Source organism: Macaca mulatta, chromosome 16 (assembly GCF_049350105.2).
Source record: "Macaca mulatta isolate MMU2019108-1 chromosome 16, T2T-MMU8v2.0, whole genome shotgun sequence".
Classification (NCBI taxonomy): domain Eukaryota; kingdom Metazoa; phylum Chordata; class Mammalia; order Primates; family Cercopithecidae; genus Macaca; species Macaca mulatta.
In genome coordinates this window covers 83,081,229-83,099,135 of record NC_133421.1, presented here as the reverse complement: position 1 = coordinate 83,099,135, position 17,907 = coordinate 83,081,229, and the positions used below count along the sequence as shown (strand labels likewise).

General features: G+C 51.9%; 1 protein-coding gene and 1 long non-coding RNA gene across 3 annotated transcripts in view; one reads left to right on the top strand and one right to left on the bottom strand.

Moving 5' to 3' along the window:
- SDK2 (sidekick cell adhesion molecule 2) overlaps positions 1-17,907 on the top strand; it is a 314,672-nt gene that overhangs the window by 207,172 nt on the left and 89,593 nt on the right. For both annotated transcript variants that reach the window (XM_015120233.3, XM_015120232.3), the window contains exons 7-15: positions 749-939; positions 1,080-1,163; positions 3,229-3,423; positions 5,015-5,131; positions 7,126-7,293; positions 8,196-8,298; positions 14,760-14,936; positions 15,327-15,463; positions 16,411-16,558. In XM_015120233.3, the coding sequence (XP_014975719.3) occupies positions 749-939; positions 1,080-1,163; positions 3,229-3,423; positions 5,015-5,131; positions 7,126-7,293; positions 8,196-8,298; positions 14,760-14,936; positions 15,327-15,463; positions 16,411-16,558 (1,320 nt within the window). The remainder of the gene's footprint in view (positions 1-748; positions 940-1,079; positions 1,164-3,228; positions 3,424-5,014; positions 5,132-7,125; positions 7,294-8,195; positions 8,299-14,759; positions 14,937-15,326; positions 15,464-16,410; positions 16,559-17,907) is intronic.
- On the bottom strand, positions 11,530-13,707 carry LOC144335910 (uncharacterized). Its single transcript, XR_013407158.1, has 3 exons — positions 13,571-13,707; positions 13,363-13,471; positions 11,530-11,665 (listed from the first exon to the last, which is right to left on the bottom strand). It is a non-coding gene; the product is annotated as an uncharacterized LOC144335910 (long non-coding RNA).

Sequence of the window (17,907 nt, the reverse complement as noted above, 5' to 3'; positions counted from 1 at the left end):
AAGTCACTGTTTCCCAGACGTATGCGGCCACAGAACTCCTTTTCCACGGTGCGCCTCTGAATACCCCCGTGGCACTAGCAGGGCCCTACTTTGGAAGATCCATCCTCAGTGACCCACCAGGCGCTAAACAGGAGTTGCCTGGACAGACCAAGTCTTGGGGGTGCAGGGGGTGCAGGGGCTGGTGATGGTGGAAAGCCAGGCCAGAATCACACCCTTGCTCTTCTCTTGCAGTTGGAGGGTGGGTTTCTCTGTCTGTCTGTCTGTCTGTCTTGTCTGCCCTTATTTCCCCTTTTCAAACTCTGGGTGTTTCATGTTGCTGTCTGTCACTTGCTCTCATCCTCATCTCCTCCATGTCACTGATCTGTGGTTGGGTGGGGCACAGCACACAGGGAAGACCAGAAGAAAGAGCTGCAGGCCAGGCTGCTTTCCTGCTTTGCCTGAGCCACCAAGCTCTGAGTTCCAAGTCCATCAGCAGGCCCTGTTCCAAGCACTTCACTGGCACTAATGCATTCACCTTGGCTACAACCCCCTGAGTAGGCACAGATGCGCCCACTTTACAGAAGAGGAAACTGAGACCCAGAGCCCAGTAGGAATTTGCCCAAGATCTTGCATCTACAAAGTGGCAGGAAGGTGGCAAACCCAGGCAGCCCGGGCTCCCAAGCCCACACTCCTTACCACCCCCTGCCCTGCCTCTCAGGCCTCCGGGAGTCCTCATGGCTGAACACTGGCCTTCCCTTGCCCTCTGCAGGCCCCTGATCAAGCTGCATATAATTTGGAAGAAGGACGGGATGTTGCTGTCAGGCGGCATCAGTGACCACAACCGCCGGCTCACCATCCCCAACCCCACTGGCAGCGACGCTGGCTACTACGAGTGCGAGGCTGTCCTGCGCAGCAGCAGCGTCCCCTCTGTGGTCCGGGGCGCCTACCTCTCGGTGCTGGGTGAGACAGGGCGGGGCTGCTAGGGCTCCCCTGAGGAGTAGGGGCAGCACGGGGAGGGGCCTCCTTAAGGGTGACCTCCACAGTGGCTGGATCAAAGGAAGCATGGCTCTGATCCCCTCCCCTGGTCCTTCCTCCTACAGAACCGCCTCAGTTTGTCAAGGAGCCAGAAAGACACATCACTGCAGAGATGGAGAAAGTGGTGGACATCCCCTGTCGGGCCAAAGGTAATGAGGTGGCACCGATGGAGGGGGACAAAGACCCCAGATCTTCAGCCTCTCTCGTCCTTGTCATGGACATTTCTAAATTCCAGCTTCTTCTCCAGACCATGTCACTAAGCAGAGCGTCTGTCTGGCTGGCTGAGCAGGCACCCCAGGAAACAAACAGGCCAAATTACCATAATCTCAGGCTGGAAATCAACCTTTACAGTACCATAACTTGAGGGTTACAAATGAACCCAACTTACCGTAATTTCAGGACAGGTGACAGACCCAAATTGCCCATAATTTGAGAGCTGTAGACAATGACAAATTACCGTAATGCCAGAACTAGCAGCACCCGGGCGCATCTCACCTGAGATGTGTCTTATAAACTTGGCCTGTTTCCTGGGCCATTTTGCTCCATCTCCTCTGCCAGCTCCCTCTGCTATTCCTATTTAACCCCCCTTGAAAGAGTTCCTGGAGAATTTCTACTTTCCCCTTCCTCATCATCCTTCCTTCTGATTCAGTTCCACCAAAAGAGCCCGCAGCCAGGGTGAAATCCGGGATGATAAAGAGAGAAGAGCGTGCACAGTGGGACACGCTGAGCAAAGGGGCAAAATGTGGCTCTGCAGGAGCGAGGATTGCACTGGAGGGGATGAGTAATGACTTCCCTTCTGAGACTCCACAAGGGGAAGGCAAAGATCCATCCATTCAGGCAGCAAATATATTTTGAGGACTTACCATGTGCCGATAGTGTCCTCAGGAGTGGGGAGATACAGAATAAACCAAACAGCCAGATCCCTGCTCCTGTAGAACATAACATTCTCGGGAGGGAGATGGGCAAGCCGATAAACAAATAAAGATACCTTATTTAATCTCATCTAAAATGCCATGGGTTGTAAGATGCCCCATTATTTTATGGACTACTAAGAAAGAAAAAAGGCAGCCAATTAAATTATGACATGCTGTCGATTATAAGACACCTCCTGATCGCGGAGACGTGACGTGGGAAAGAGAGCGCATGGTGGATTGGATGAAATGCAGCATCACAGGCTGTCAGGATTGGAGGGTGCCGGGAAGGGAAGGCAAATAAGCTTAGTGGAGACAGGGCCGTGGGGTGCTCCTTGGGACAGGGTGTGGCCAGCTCTTCTGGGGGAAGTCTTTTTGTTTTCTTTTTTGAGATGGAGTCTCGCTCTGTCGCCCAGGCTGGAATGGAGTGGCACGATCTTGGCTCACTGCAACCTCTGCCTCCCAGGTACAAGGAGGCAGCCTCCTGAGTAGCTGGGATTACAGGCATGCACCAGCACACCAGGCTAATTTTTGTATTTTTAATAGAGACAGGGTTTCACCATGTTGGTCAGGTTGGTCTCGAACTCCTGAGCTCAGGTGATCCACCCGCCTCAGCCTCCCAAAGTGCTGGGATTACAGGCATGAGCCACGGCGCCCAGCCTGGCTGGGGAAACTTCTGAAAACGTGCCAGGCTGAGAGTGGGGAGAGGAGCCTCCTTTCACCTCCATGTGCAAAGCCGGTATGGGGGGCTTCCAGGTGCCCCCCAGGGAACACTGGACCCTCTACATGTTCTTCAACACAGGGCGCCATGCGTTTGGGAAAGTATCCCCACTTGGAGGTTCCCAGAGCACACGTGTGTCTGCTAAGTATTGCAATAAAAAATAAGAAATTGGGCCAGGTGCAGCAGCTCACACCTGTCATTCCAGCACTTTGGGAGGCTGAGGTGGGAGGAATGCTTGAAACCAAGAGTTCTAGACCAACCTAGGCAACCTAGCAAGACCCCATCTCTACACAGATAGAAATAAAAAATAAAATAAATAAATTAGTTTGTCCAATCCAGCGTTTCCATGCTAAACTGATCCCAGGATCTTTACTCTATCCCAAAGACTTTGAGAATTGTCACTCTAAGAGCATCTTCCTCCTCTCCCTAGACCCAAAGTGGCACCTCTGAGAAGGTTCTAGACACCAAGATTCACCAGGGACCCCCTCGCAGATTTCCAGGCCTGGCCTCCGCCCAAGCACCCCTCCTAGGCGGAGAGGAGGCAGGAGGCAGGTTGAGAGTGGGTCCACGTCTTGCCCACAGGTGTGCCGCCGCCCTCCATCACCTGGTACAAAGATGCGGCCGTGGTGGAGGTGGAGAAGCTGGCCCGCTTCCGGCAGCGCAGCGACGGGGGCCTGCAGATCAGCGGCCTGGTGCCCGATGACACCGGCATGTTCCAGTGCTTCGCCCGCAATGCAGCCGGCGAGGTGCAAACTTCCACCTACCTGGCTGTCACCAGTAAGTCGGGCCTTCCCTTGTCCTGCCCGTGAGCCCCTCTTCCCAGTACACGGCTTTCCTCCAAGGTCTTCTCAGGGGGCTCTTGAGCACAGCATGCTCCGTGATGCAGAGAGGATCCCCAAGGCTGCCTGCTGCCCAGCAGCCTGGGGCACAGCCAGTTACCCCTGCTGCCTCTGCAGCCCCGAGTCCAGAGCCCTGGAGGAAATCTCCAGTCCCTAGAAGTTCTCTCCAGTGTCCTGGGGCCCAGGTTGGGTTCACGGCTTTTTGAGAAAAGGAGCTATGAAACCAACCATGGGTACCAGCTCTGGCATTTCAACTGCCCCTGGGTTCCCAGGCAGAGCTGAAGTGACCCCATTCCAGAGGACCTGCTCATGTTTCCAAAGAAGAAAACTGGTGCTTTTCTCTTAGTTCTCCTGCTTGCAAATCCCTTTCTGCCCTTGGAGTCTCTGTCGGGTTGTCATAGTTGCCCTGGCCACTTCCCGGAGCTGTTTTAGCAGTCAAAGGTGATACTGTGGGCCGGGTGCAGTGGCTCACACCTGTAATCCCAGGACTTTGGGAGGTCAAGCGGGGTGGATCACTTGAGCCCAGGAGTTTGAGACCAGCCTGAGGAACACAGCGAAACCTCGTCTACCAAAAATGCAAAAAATTAGCCAGGCACGGTGGCATACACCTGTACTCTCAGCTACTTGGGATGCTGAAGTGGGAGGACCACTCAAGTCTAGGAGGCAGAGGTTGCAGTGAGCCAAGATGTCACCACTGCACTCCAGCCTGTGTGACAGAGTGAGACCCTGTCTCAAAAAAAAGCAGATGATACTGTGAGTGGCCCGTAAGCTCAAAGGTCTGTGTAAGTGCAAAGTACTGGTGGGCTCCTCAGGAAACACGGGGATGTTCAGGGGTCTCTTTGAGCTCCATAGTGTTCATCACCCAGACCCACAGAGGCCCCAGACAGGGCAGCTGTGGGGCAGAGAGCTTTTGGGTGTGCCCCAAAGGTGGCTACCAAGGGGCTGCTGTCTTGCTTCTGACTTCCAAGTACAGGTGAACTTAGCTCTGTTCCTGTGTCTGGCGAGCTCCTTCCTTGAGTGCTGGGATGAAGCAAGGGGAGCGCAGAACCAGGAGGCTGCTCCAACCCTAAACAGTGGCCACAGCCAAATGGAGGTCCTGGGGCAGGGCCACTTAGAAAGTGGCCAAGTCCCCCTCTTGACTGTGGCTGTTTTTCTTTTAAGAAGCCAGAGCCTTCCTTTCACTTTTGGCTTGTGAACCCCAATAACCTTGTCAGGGAGGATGTGAACTGCCTTCTGGGGTCTTCAGTTTCCCCCAAATGCAGGCCTGAGAATCCAAGCAGGGTAGGGACTGGTGTCACCTGGGTCCTTCCACAGGGCAGGTGACATAGGGGAGTCCTCATGGCCCCTCTGGGCTTCCTCCCAACACTGGGGCCCCATCAAGATGCCCACATCCTTCCTAGTGGAGGCCCCTGACCATGGGAGGCAGAGGATGAGGGCCTGGCCCTCGGTGGGCTTGGAGGCCCCTGGACCTCTGACTTGGGGGGCCAATCCCAGGGTGTGGCTAAAAGGCCCCAATTCTCTGTTTGCAGGCATCGCCCCTAACATCACCAGAGGCCCCCTGGACAGCACGGTGATTGACGGCATGTCAGTGGTGCTGGCATGTGAGACCTCGGGGGCTCCCCGACCAGCTATCACTTGGCAGAAAGGTAGATGGGACAGACCTTCAGAGTGTGGCTGTGTGACAGCCAGAACTAGGCTCTGGAGCCTGCCAGGATGGGTTCCCCATGTACACTTGTGAAGGTCGTACGCTGTACAGCCCAAGAGAGCATCTCTCGGCCAGGTGTGGTGGCTCATGCCTGTAAACCCAGCACCTTGGGAGGCCGAGGTGGGCAGCTCACCCTGAGGTCAGGAATTCAAGACCAGCCTGGCCCAAAGTGGTGAAACCTCATCTCTACTAAAAATACCAAAATTAGCCGGGCATGGTGGCAGGTGCCTGTAATCCCAGCTACTCAGCGGGGCTGAGATAGGAGAATCGCTTGAACCCAGGAGGCAGAGGTTGCAGTGAGCCGAGATTGTGCCATTGCACTCCAGCTTGGGAGAGAGAGCAAGACTCCATCTCAAAAAAAAAAAAAAAAAACAAAAAAGAGCATCCCTCACATCCCAGCCTTGCCAGGCTCAAGGTCCAGCTCTTCATCTTCCAAGACCTGCCAGCTTGGTGAGCTACTCACTCTGAGCCTCAGGTTCCCCATCTGTAAACTGGTGACAGTACTATATATATACCCCAGGGTAATGTGAAGACTAGACTATAGCGTACACGTGAGGGGCTCACATTGTGCCTGGGAGGCTGGGAAGCCCAGGAAACAACAGGTGCTTGATGATGAATATTATTCTGGTGGTGGCTGCTGCCAGTCTCCTACCCCGGGCAGCTCAGAGGGCTCCAGACGGCGGGGCCAGCAGAGCCCAAGCCACCTCCGTTAAGTCCATCTGCCCTGTGTACTTCCTCTTCGTCTCTGTGCATGCACACTCACCTTCACAACTCTCCCCATGCACACACACATGCACACACACATGCATACACGTACATACACATGTGCACACACACGTACAAACACAGTTGCTCCTTCACACCAGCAAGCCCCAGCTCAGAGGTGCCTCCTCCAAGGACTCACCCTGCCCCAGCCCCCAGCCCTCCCCTCCAGCCCTGCCTCCTTCACTCCCCTCCTTCTCACACACTCGATCATCGGCTTATTCACCTCGCTCATGGCCCGTCTCCCCGCAAAGTCAGGGGTGTCGGTTTTGTCCACTGCCATCTCCCAGGACCTAGAACAGAGTCTGGCACATGGTAGGCACTCAATAAACATTTATGGGGAAAATAGGGGCACAGCTAGGCACGTGCTTACACATGGAAATAAGCACACCCACCCAGCACGCTCAGTTCACTGTGCCTGCACGCAGATACAAACGGACACACGACCCCCGGCTGCACGCATGGAGATTCCCCTCCATACAGAGAGGGGCGTTTCTTTAAAATAGACATAGTCACAAAGACCTGCATTCCCAGGCTCACTCCTGCAGGTGTACTTGCACTCTCTCTTCCTGCCCCTCTTTCTCTGGCCAGGACTCTCCCAGGCTGGACCCCAGGCTCCCTCAGTCCCCCTGCAGAAGGAGGTCTGTCCTGACCAGAGCTGCTGCTGGGGGACACCGTGTCCCTCTCTACCCCACCCCCACTCCAGGCAGCTCCCGTCACTTCCCTTCACTCCCTTGAAGGTGACTCTCTCCAGAAGCATCCTGCCGCAGGACGCCCGTCGTCACCTTGTCAGAGCTGTCCCCCCTCCCAGCCCCCCTACCCAGGTGCCAGCTGCCTCTGAGGGCTGTGCTGGGCTGCTGCTCACCGTCATCAGGAAACTGTGCCCCCTTCTCTGGTGAAGGGCATGTGGTGTGGCGGGCACAGGAGCATCAGGGGACCTGGGCTCTAGGCTGCCTGCTCTGAGACCCTGTGCCCTCATGTCTGTCCCTAAGCCAGAAAGCTCTCCAGGTCTCTCAGCCCCTACCCCAGCCCCACCGCCATCTGTCCTCATTCCTTCCAGCATTTCCAGAGCCAGGGACCTGCAAGGAGACCACACTGCTCTGGAACAGCAGGAGAGGGGCAGGGTGTGCCCTCGGGGGCTATAGGCTGACCCCCACCCTGTTTTGCCCTCAGGGGAGCGCATCTTGGCCAGTGGCTCCGTGCAGCTGCCTCGATTTACGCCCCTGGAGTCGGGCAGCCTTCTCATCAGCCCCACACATATCTCCGATGCCGGGACCTACACCTGCCTGGCCACCAACTCTCGGGGGGTCGACGAGGCCTCAGCAGACCTAGTCGTTTGGGGTGAGTGTGCAGAGCCACAGGGCTTTAAACATTGGTGTGTGTGTGTGTGCATCTCTGTAGGTGCTGAGGACTCAGGACAGCTGTGGGGCACAGGCTCACACCACCAGTGTCTCCACCCCCAGTGCCTGTCCCAGTCAGGGCCCTTCTCATCAGAGGGACAGTGACAAAGTGATTCAGAGGCCAGGGACTAGAAAGCTTCTGCCAGTGATGCTATGCTTGGCCGACTTGAGAGAACACTGAGGTTATAGGAGAGTTGTCTTCATACATTTTAGGGCAGAAATTGGCAAATTTTTTCAAGAAAGGGCCAGATCATAAATATTGTAAGCTTTGTGGGCCAGACGGTCTCTGTCACAACAACTCAACTAGCTTCCGTTTTATCTAGAAAGCAGCCACAGACAATACGTCATCCAATGGGCGTGGCTGTGTTCCAGTAAGGGTGTATTTAGCCAAAAGGCCACCTGCCGGATTTGGCCCCCAGCCTGTAGTTAGCGGACCCCTGCTGTAAGAGAGCTTCTCAGGCCACTTCCAACTTCGGATCCACACCCAGGATGCCTGTGGGCCACTTGTCTGGGCTGAGCCCCGGGGTCCTAGTGTGTGAAGCACTAGACTGGAAATCAGAAATCCCTATTTTTACTCTGGCTGGACCACTGATATGCTGAAAATAGGGCCCTGATCGTCCTTAGAGTTTGATCTCTCCATCCCATACATGGTTTGTGAGGGCAGAATTTAATGAGCCCCCACTATGATGTGGCTTCCGAGAATTAAAGTACCAGGGAGCTCACTGTTCTTTTTAACCATCTGGGGACTTCCGTATGGCACCTAGTCTCCCTTCATCCACCCGGAGTCCAGCCACACGGCCCCCACACCCCTTCTCACCACGCTGTGTCTGCTGTGTCTTTCAGCTCGGACCCGCATCACCAAGCCCCCGCAGGACCAGAGTGTCATCAAGGGCACCCAGGCCTCCATGGTGTGCGGAGTGAGCCACGACCCCCGAGTGACGGTCAGGTACTGGCTCTGCTGTTGACTCCAGGCAAGAGGGGAGGGGGAGCCTCTGGCAATAGCTTGTAGCTGGGCGAGTGTCCACACCAGGGAGGTAAGAGCTGCACAGCCATGCCTTCTCCTGGGCAGTGGCATTTCCAGAGCTGAGTGCAGGGCTGAGAGGTAGGGGATATGAAATAAATACCTGGGAGCTGAGCTACCCTGAATTGAGTTAAGCCAGTTTCCAAGGCGGGAGGTAAAGAGGAAGGGGTGCAGAAAGATGAAGTAAGAGGAATGGGAGAGGGGGTGAGGGAAGGGAAAGGAAGAGGCTTGTGGGTTGGTGAGCATGGATGGCAGGGAGTTGCTGTCTCTGGCCCTGGACACCACCGCTAGTGTCCCCCAGCCTACCCCAAGTCTTTGGCCCTCTGGCCTCTGAATGGGCAGCAGAGGGGTCTGGGCAGGTGGATATGGGATCAGCTATAGGGGTGGGGCAGAAGATGACCCCTGGGGGGAACCTGCAAGAGAACAACATGAGGGAAACTGACATCCAAACCGAGGTCACCCCACCATCTGCCACGGCCAAGCCGGGACCTTGGCAAAGGACTTGACCTCCAGGTAACTCAGTCCCGCTGTGGAAGCCACTAAAAGGGCTGGGAGGAGGCAGCCAAGAAAGGTATAAAAGCTGGGACCTCTCCCAAGCACCCGAACCAAACCCTACCCCCACCCCCAAGGCTTTGGAAGCTCAAACCAGGAGGAAATCGTCCCTGCCTTCTCTTCCTTGAGCTCCAGAATGCTGAGGGAAATGCAACTGCTTCCTTAGAAATAAATATTCCTTGCGTGTTGCTTCTCTATTTTATGAGCAATATCACTGTCAAAGCAACTGGCATCGAGGCTGGAAGGGGCCGGAGCTCCTGCACTAGGAGAAATGGCCTCCTCCTCCTCATGCCGGAGGCAGCTGCGTCCTGGGGCGCCATCTGGTGGTCTCTGGGCCTATGACAGTCTGTACAGCCACACCAAAAGAGACTCCGGGAGCCCAGGTTGATACAAGGGGCTCGGGGCCTTTGGCCAACGCCGATTCTCAGAGAACATATCGGCGGCCCCAGTTTGAGAAACACCTCATTAAGTGTTGACCACTTAAGACAGTCATCACGTGACACTAGCACAAATGCAAAAATTTACGTAGATGTATTAATAGTTAGAAGATTGTTGACAGAGATTCCAGAATATGCTTATTTCTGGGTTTAATAGACTTTTCTTAAAAAATTAACATACCAACTGTAAAAAAGGTCCTGGGAGAGAACCCACATAGAATACTGCTGTGCATCTCGGGCCCATTCATTATGTAGTAGCTATACTTTTAGCATTCATTAATAGGGAAATTCTGAAATTCAGTACACTTTAAATCAGATTTTATTTATAAAAATGTCATCTTTATAAAGATGACTTATTTATAAAAGTGTCAACTTATATTTGAGAAAGACATACATTGTATTCATTTTCTAGACAATTACTGATGCATAATGGGATTCGGGGGCCTCTTGCCAAGTAACCTGCAGACCCACCCTAGGCCCTTCCAGTGACCTACAGGACAGAAATCCCTGTTCCAGGTTACTGAAGGGGGGTCCTCACCTTAAATTGAATTAATCATCTAGGACCATCTTTTCAAGATGGGGGGTGGGGAGCAGAATCATCCCTTTGTCCCCCCCCAAAATTGGCAACGTCTATGCCCAAGGCCACCCCAGCAGCTCCAACCCCAGTCTGTCTTCCTTGGACTGGGGGAACGGGGGCATCCCTTCTGCCCTCCGTCTTGAGGTAGGTCTTGGGGATGGAATGGGACCCAGACCTCAGCAAGTTTAAAAAAGCTCCCCAGGTGATTCTAATGTGTCACCAGGATTAAAAACCCTGTTCTATCTGCAAAACACAGCAGAGTTCCCTAAGCAGACTATTAGGTGGGTGCAAACGTAACTGCGGTTTTTGCCTTTGAAAGGAATGGTCAAAACTGCAATTACTTTTGCACCAACCTAATAGAAAGGATCTCAACAACCACATCAGACTGAAGTGGTGCCGCTGAACCCTGAGTGACGCGTCCTCAGAGCAGAACCAGGTGCAGGGGTGACGACCTGAGCAGGTGCAGGGGTAAGGGCCTGGGCAGGTGCAGGTTTCCAGCATGAAAACCTCCAAAACAGTTCTAGAAAAAAAAACACTTCTGGCCAGGCGCCATGGCTCACACCTGTAATCCCAGCACTTTGGGAGGCCGAGGTGGGTGGATCACGAGGTCAGGAGATCGAGACCATCCTGGCCAACATGGTGAAACCCCGTCTCTACTAAAAATACAAAAGAAAATTAGCTCAGCCTCCCAATGTGCTAGGATTACAGGCATGAGCCACCACGCCCAGCTGGATTTTGACCATTCTAATAGCTGTGCAGTGATATCTCATTGTTGTTTTAATTTGCGTTTTCCTAATGACATATGATGTACAACATCTTTTCATTTGCTTATTAATCTTCTGTGTACCTTCTTTGGTGAGGCATCTATCAATGACTATTTTTTAATCAGATTGTTTTCTTATTGCCCAGTTTTAAGAGTTCTTTGTAGATTTTGGATAGCAGTGCTTTATCAGAGATATCGTTTACAGGCTGGGCGCAGTGGCTCACGCCTATAATCCCAACACTTTGGGAGGCCGAGGCGGGCTGATCACGAGGTCAGGAGATCGAGACCATCCTGGCTAACACGGTGAAACCCCATCTCTACTAAAAAGAAAAAAAAAAAATTAGCTGAGCATGGTTGTGGGCACCTGTAGTCCCAGCTACTTGGGAGGCTGAGGCAGGAGAATGGCTTGAAGCCAGGAGGCGGAGCTTGCAGTGAGCGGAGATCGTGCCACTGCACTCCAGCCTGGGCGACAGAGCGAGACTCCGTCTCAAAAAAAAAAAAAGAGATATCGTTTACAAATATTTTCTTCTAGTGTGTGGCTTCTCTTTTTATTCTCTTGAAAGTGTCTATCGAAGAGCAGCAAAGTTTAATTTAATGAAATCCAGCTTATCTGTTCTTTCCTTCATGGATGGTGCTTTGGGTGTCGTATTTTAAAAGTCATTGTCAAACCCAAGGTCATCTAGATGTTCCCCTGTATTATCTTCTAGGAGTTTTATAGCTTTGCATTTCACATTTAGGTCTGGGATCCAATTTGAGTTAATTTTTGTGAAGGGTGTAAGATCTGTGTCTAGACTTTTTTCTTTTTTCTTTTTTCTTTTTTTTTGCATGTGGATGTCAAGGTTTTCCAGCACCATTTGTTGAAAAGTCTTCTTTTTTATTTTTGTCTTTTTGTTTTGTTTTGTTTTCACATAATTGATTTGTTGGGGAAACCAGGTTCTAGAAGACAGAGGTCAGCAATCTTTGCTGTAAAGGACCAAAAAGTAAACATTTAGGCTTTACGAGAGCCATATGGTCTTGTCATGACTACTCAACTCTGTTTATAGTGCTAAAGCAGCCATATATAAACAGGCACTACATAAACAGATGGGCATGTCTGTGTTCTAATAAAACTTTATTTACACAAACAGGCAGCAGGCCACAGTTTGTTGATCTTGCTATGGAATATTCAACATCCTGGATTTGCCTGGCTGCTTTCTCACAGTGTTGTGAACCTGTTTTTCTATCCCCTGTATTTCTAATTTGATTGCAGTAACTGCTAATTAGATTCACGTTCAGTTGTTTTGGCACAAATACTTCACCGGCAATGATCTCTGCTTCCTAAAGCACCACATTCTGAAGCAAAGAATGTGTGTTTGCCATAGGCTATTTCCTACATGGGAATTACTCTCTGCAACTGAATTTGCATTTAAGTAAAATTCTGCCCATCCTGTGAGTGCTGCTGGCAAGTCCTTTCTAAATAAAGAGATGAATTTGAAGGTGATTACTGTTGTTGATTTGTAAATAGGTATAAGCCTTAAAAATTAACTCAACAATTTCACTGCTGAGAATTTGTCCTTGAGGAAGTGATTTGGAACGGTTGTAAACATTTTGCCGTAAGGACCACAGCTTTAACTATAATATTGGAAAACAAGGAGCTAAACTGGATGTCCAACATTATGGGATCGGCTAAATTACAAAGCAGCTGTACTGAAACATTGTGCATCCAATAAAAAATCATGGTGTGGAAATGTCACATCAAAAAGAGTTTATGATATTTTTATTGAGTCAAAAAGCAGCTTTAAAAACAGGATGACTGGCCAAGCATTGTGGCTCAAGCCTGTAATCCCAGCACTTTGGGAGGCTGAGGTGGGTGGGTCACTTGAGGTCAGGAGTTGGAGGCCAGCCCGGCCAACATGGAGAAACCCCGTCTCTACTAAAAATAAAAATAAAAAAAAAACTTAGCCCAGCGTGGTGGCACAGGCCTTTAATCACAGCTACCAAGGAGGCTGAGGCAGGAGAATCACTTGAACCCAGGAGGCGGAGGTTGCAGTGAGCCAAGATCATGCCACTGTACTCCAGCCTGGGTGACAGACTGAGACTGTGTCTCAAAAAGAATAAAAGAAAATAAAAAATAAAAACAGGATGGCTGAATAGATTGCTATATACCATTCATGTAAATATACTGTATCATTTAAAATGTATAACGATGGCTAACTTTTACTGACCGCTTGCCATGGTTCAGGCACTACTCTATTTTATATCAGCTCGTACAATCCTCACAGCAGTGCAGTGAGGTCGGTGGTGTTAGTTTCCTCATATTACAGGTGAGGAAACTGAGGCCCAGTAAGGTTAAATAAACTCACCCAAGGCCAGGCACAGTGGCTCACGCCTGTAATCCCAGCACTTTGGGAGGCTGAGGCAGGTGGATCACTTGAGGTCAGGAGTTAGAGTCCAGCCTGGCCAACAAGGTGAAACCCCATCTCTACTAAAAATACAAAAATTCGCTGGGCGTGGTAGTGCTTGCCTGTAGTCCTAGCAACTTGGGAGGCTGAGGCACGAAAATCACTTGAGCCTGGGAGGTGGATGTTGCAGTGAGTCAAGACTGCACCACGGCACTCCAGCCTGGGCGACAGAGCCAGACTCTGTCTAAAATAAATAAATTCATTAATAAATGAGCTCACCCAAAATCACAAAGCTGGAAAGTAGCAAAGCCAGCCTTTGGCCTGAGAGTCTGACTCCTGAGTGTAGCAGCGCTGCCGTGCACTGCCTGTCCGGGCAGGGAAGGAGGGTCTGGAAGATAGGCACGCACTCAAATGTTAATCGTGGTTCCCCATTATCGGAAAACTTTTGAGTTTTCTTTTTCTTTTCCTTTCTTTTTTTCTTTCTTACCTGTACTTTTTACTTTTCTGTTAGTTCTGCTTCTGTTTTTTGTGGGGGCTTTTTTTGGTTTTTTTGAGACGGAGTTTTGCTGTGTCGCCCAGGCTGGAGTTCAGTGGCACCATCTCAGCTCCCTGGAACCTCCACTTCCTGGGTTCAGGTGATTCTCGTGCCTCAGTCTCAAGAGTAGCTGCGATTACAAGCAGTGGCCACCACGCCCGGCAAATTTCTGTATTTTTAGTAGAGACAGGGTTTTGCCATGTTGGCCAGACCGGTCTCAAACTCCTGACCTCAGGTGATCCACCCACCTTGGCCTCCCAAAGTGCTGGGATTACCTGTGTGAGCCACCACACCCAGCCTGTTTCAGCTTTTGAAACTTAGGTTAAAAATATTATACATTCATTCTCCGTAGTTATCTGACATTCCGTAAACCCAGATAGTCCTGGGAGCCAGCAGCTCAGGCCCCCACCCTGTACCCCAGTTGACCGGGGCTATTTGCAAGGCACCTCAGCCACCACCAGGTTCCTCACACTTCTGCTGAGAACCAAGGCCAACCTTCCCTGGGGTCACTGCATGGCATCCTGCCCCCCAGGGCTGGCACTCCCTGCATGTGGATGACAATGATAATGGTTCTATTTCCTCAAGAACAAATCCAGAGAAGATTTTTTTTATTGTCAGGCACTGGTGCGTGTGTAATTTCTCAAGCCCCGTTTGTATTGACTGACCGAAGCTAAAGTGATTTTTTGGACACTAAAGTCAATTTGTCACACTGATGCATTGATATCATGATTCCCCTCGTAAAACTAATTCCAAAATGTAGTCTACGCGGAAACTTGAATTCCTTTTTCCAGCTGTAATCTTTTAACCTCTTCAGAAGAATACCTTTCACTGGGTGTTTTGCAGTCGCTTCTGGCCAGAAGCAACAACGCTTTGACCGACCTGAACTGAAGGTATAAAGACTGATAATGACTGACTGTGTTCACTCTCCCGGACACAGCACCCTCCCCGCAGGAACGATGGGCTTCCAGGCTGCCTGGCCTTCAACAGTCCTGCTTCCCCATCCCAGTGTCCTGCCTGGCTGTTGCCTGCAATGGTCCTCTGCCCAGCTTTGGAGCTATTTTCTCGGGACAAGCTTCAGGCTGAGCCCACTCCCGAGGCACCTTCCTCTCCCTCTGTACTTACGGGTTCTTCTTACTCTTAGGTACATCTGGGAGAAGGACGGGGCCACCCTGGGCGTGGAGAGCAATCCCCGTATCCGCCTGGACAGAAACGGCTCCCTGCACATCTCACAGACGTGGTCGGGAGACATCGGCACGTACACCTGCCGGGTGATCTCAGCGGGGGGCAACGACTCTCGCAGTGCCCACCTGCGAGTCAGGTAAGGGCAGCCCTCCCAGGCCCGGGCAGAGGAGGTCCAGGCAACGGCAACTGGGAGGCTCAGAGCCAGCCAAGTCCCTTTGGTCAGATCCCCAGGCCACACGTGACATGAACTGTTCAGCTTTGCTCAGGACACACCCCCAGCATCCTTCCAGACCTTTCTTTCAGTTACGACCCCTGTCAAGAACTGGGGTATATGAGGATGGCTTTAGCCGGAGGGCTCTGATTCCAGAGAGAAAAATCTCCAGGTAGATGGCCCGAAGGCCACATTTTATGTCTGAGCATGAGCAATCACGGAAGCACAAGGCGCATACAACCTGTGTCTACAGTGCCCCTGTCACCTGCCTGCGGACCACACAGGGATGCCTGACCATGTGTCTCTCTCCTCCAGGCAACTGCCCCACGCACCTGAGCACCCAGTGGCCACTCTCAGCACCGTGGAAAGACGAGCCATCAACCTGACGTGGACCAAGCCCTTTGACGGCAACAGCCCCCTGCTCCGCTACGTCCTGGAGATGTCGGAGAACAGTAAGGTTCCTGTGGTCACCTCCAGCACCCCCTGCCCAAGCTTGGACTTAGGAGTCAGCCCTGGGCTGGGGTCCCAGCTCTCCTGCTTCCTAGTTCCGGGCCTTTGAGCGGAGTCCTCCCTCTGGCAGCCTCAGCTTCCCCATCTCTGAAGAAAACACAGGCATCTGCCTGTCAGGCCCTGTTACAGTTGAAAGAGATGATGCACAAGAGGTGCTTAACTCAGGGCCTGGCACAGCAGAAGCTGCAAAGAAAATGGCCAGTATTTATTATTTGTTTATTTATGTATGTATTCCCCAAGTCAAATTAGCAGGCCTCATTTGAATTGCATTTTATTTATTTGTATTTATTTATTTATTTTTGAGATGGAGTTTCACACTTGTCACCCAGGCTGGAGTGCAATGGTGCCATCTCAGCTCCCTGCAACCTCCGCCTCCCAGGTTCAGGTGATTCTCCTGTCTCAGCCTCCCAAGTAGTTGGGATTACAGGCATACATCGTCATGCCCAGCTAATTTTGTATTTTTAGTAGAGATGGGGTTTCATCGTGTTGGTCAGGCTGGTCTCAAACTCCTGACCTCAGGTGATCTGCCCACCTCAGCCTCCCAAAGTGCTGGGATTACAGATGTGAGCCACCATACCCAGCCTGAATGGCATTTTAAACACAGCTTGCCTAGAGCTTATCAATTTGTGGGGGGTAGTGGGGGAGACGAAGGCATCTCAGTTCCCATGAGCCCTTACTTTGCTCCGGCACCCCCCATCCTCTCCTCCCCCAGGGTCGTGTGAGCTAATGGGACCTAGAAAAATGGCATGGCGGGCCACTCCTGGACCAAGCTGGGGAGGCTGTCTCTTGCCAGCCCCAATGAGGCTGGACCCTGCTGGGAGTGGGGAGTAAGAAGCACGCCCCATCCCACCCAAGATGCCCACTTCTGCCCCACTCACTGTCCCTGCAGATGCCCCCTGGACTATACTCCTGGCCAGTGTGGACCCCAAAGCTACCTCAGTGACAGTCAAGGGCCTGGTTCCTGCACGCTCCTACCAGTTCCGTCTTTGTGCCGTCAACGACGTGGGGAAAGGACAGTTCAGCAAAGACACCGAGAGGTGAGGGCAGCGGGCGCTCTACAGGGGCGTCACCGAGACTCCAACAGGGAGGGGCTGCAGCCGAAACCCATGTGGCAGATTCTGGCTCAGCTTCTCTTGGCCCTCTCTAGTCTTCCTCCTCTGTAGAAAGAGAGTGCAATCCTGGTGAGCACCTCGCCAGGATGTTGCAAGGGTTAAATGGGGTGATGTGAGTACGGCGCTGGGGAACGCGGTGAGCACCAGCCAAATGTAGTCATCCCGGTTACTGGGAGCTGTGCAAGCTCAAAGGCTCACTTTCTTCCGTTCCACATCTGCATGGGCTACTATCCTACTCTGGTCGTTAAATGGATGCAAAATTCCAGAGAGATACAGTATCTACACAGATCTCCATAGCCACATGTTGCACGACGCCAGGCCCTGCTAGGGTTCCCACAAAGCTTTTTTAAAATGATGGAAATTGCTGGGCGTGGTGGCTCACGCCTGAAATCCCAGCACGTCAGGAGGCTGAGGCAGGCAGATCACCTAAGGTCAGGAGTTCGAAACCAGCCTGGCCAACACAGCAAAACCACGTCTCTACTGAAAATATGAAAATTATCTGGGCGTGGTGGTGGGCACCTGTAATCCCAGCTACTTGGGAGGCTGAGGCATGAGAATCGCTTGAATCTGGGAGGCAGAGGTTGCAGTGAGCCGAGATCCAGCCTGGGTGACAGAGCAAGACTCTGTCTCAAAAAAACAGAAGGAAATTGAGTAAAAACAGCAGGTACTTCATATAAAAATATCACACAGGCCGGGCGCAGTGGTTCAAGCCTGTAATCCCAGCACTTTGGGGGGCTGAGGCAGGCGGATCACGAGGTCAGGAGATCGAGACCATCCTGGCTAACATGGTGAAACCCTGTCTCTACTAAAAAAATACAAAAAACTAGCCGGGCATGGTGGCGGCACCTGTAGTCCCAGCTACACGGGAGGCTGAGGCAGGAGAATGGTGTAAACCCGGGAGGCGGAGCTTGCAGTGAGCTGAGATCCTGCCACTGCACTCCAGCCTGGGCGACAGAGCAAGACTCCGTCTCAAAAAAAAAAAAAATCACACAGTGATACCCATCTGTGTAGAAGGAGAATTCTATCCTCTCCAGCTCTGTAGAACAAGCAGCCACTTCTAGCAAGAAAGATGTCAAGGGAGAGGTCAGAACAACCATGATACAAATCACATGTGCAAAGCTGTGCACTTGGCTCTTTAAAAGATGCCTGGGGCTTAAATCAATCCTGGTCGTTTTGCCACAGTTGCAATAAGCTTCGGCTCTCTGGCTTGTACTAGGATAGCACCACTGGCGTCAAGACACTCTCACAGGAGGGAGCAGTAGCAAGTGGCAGCC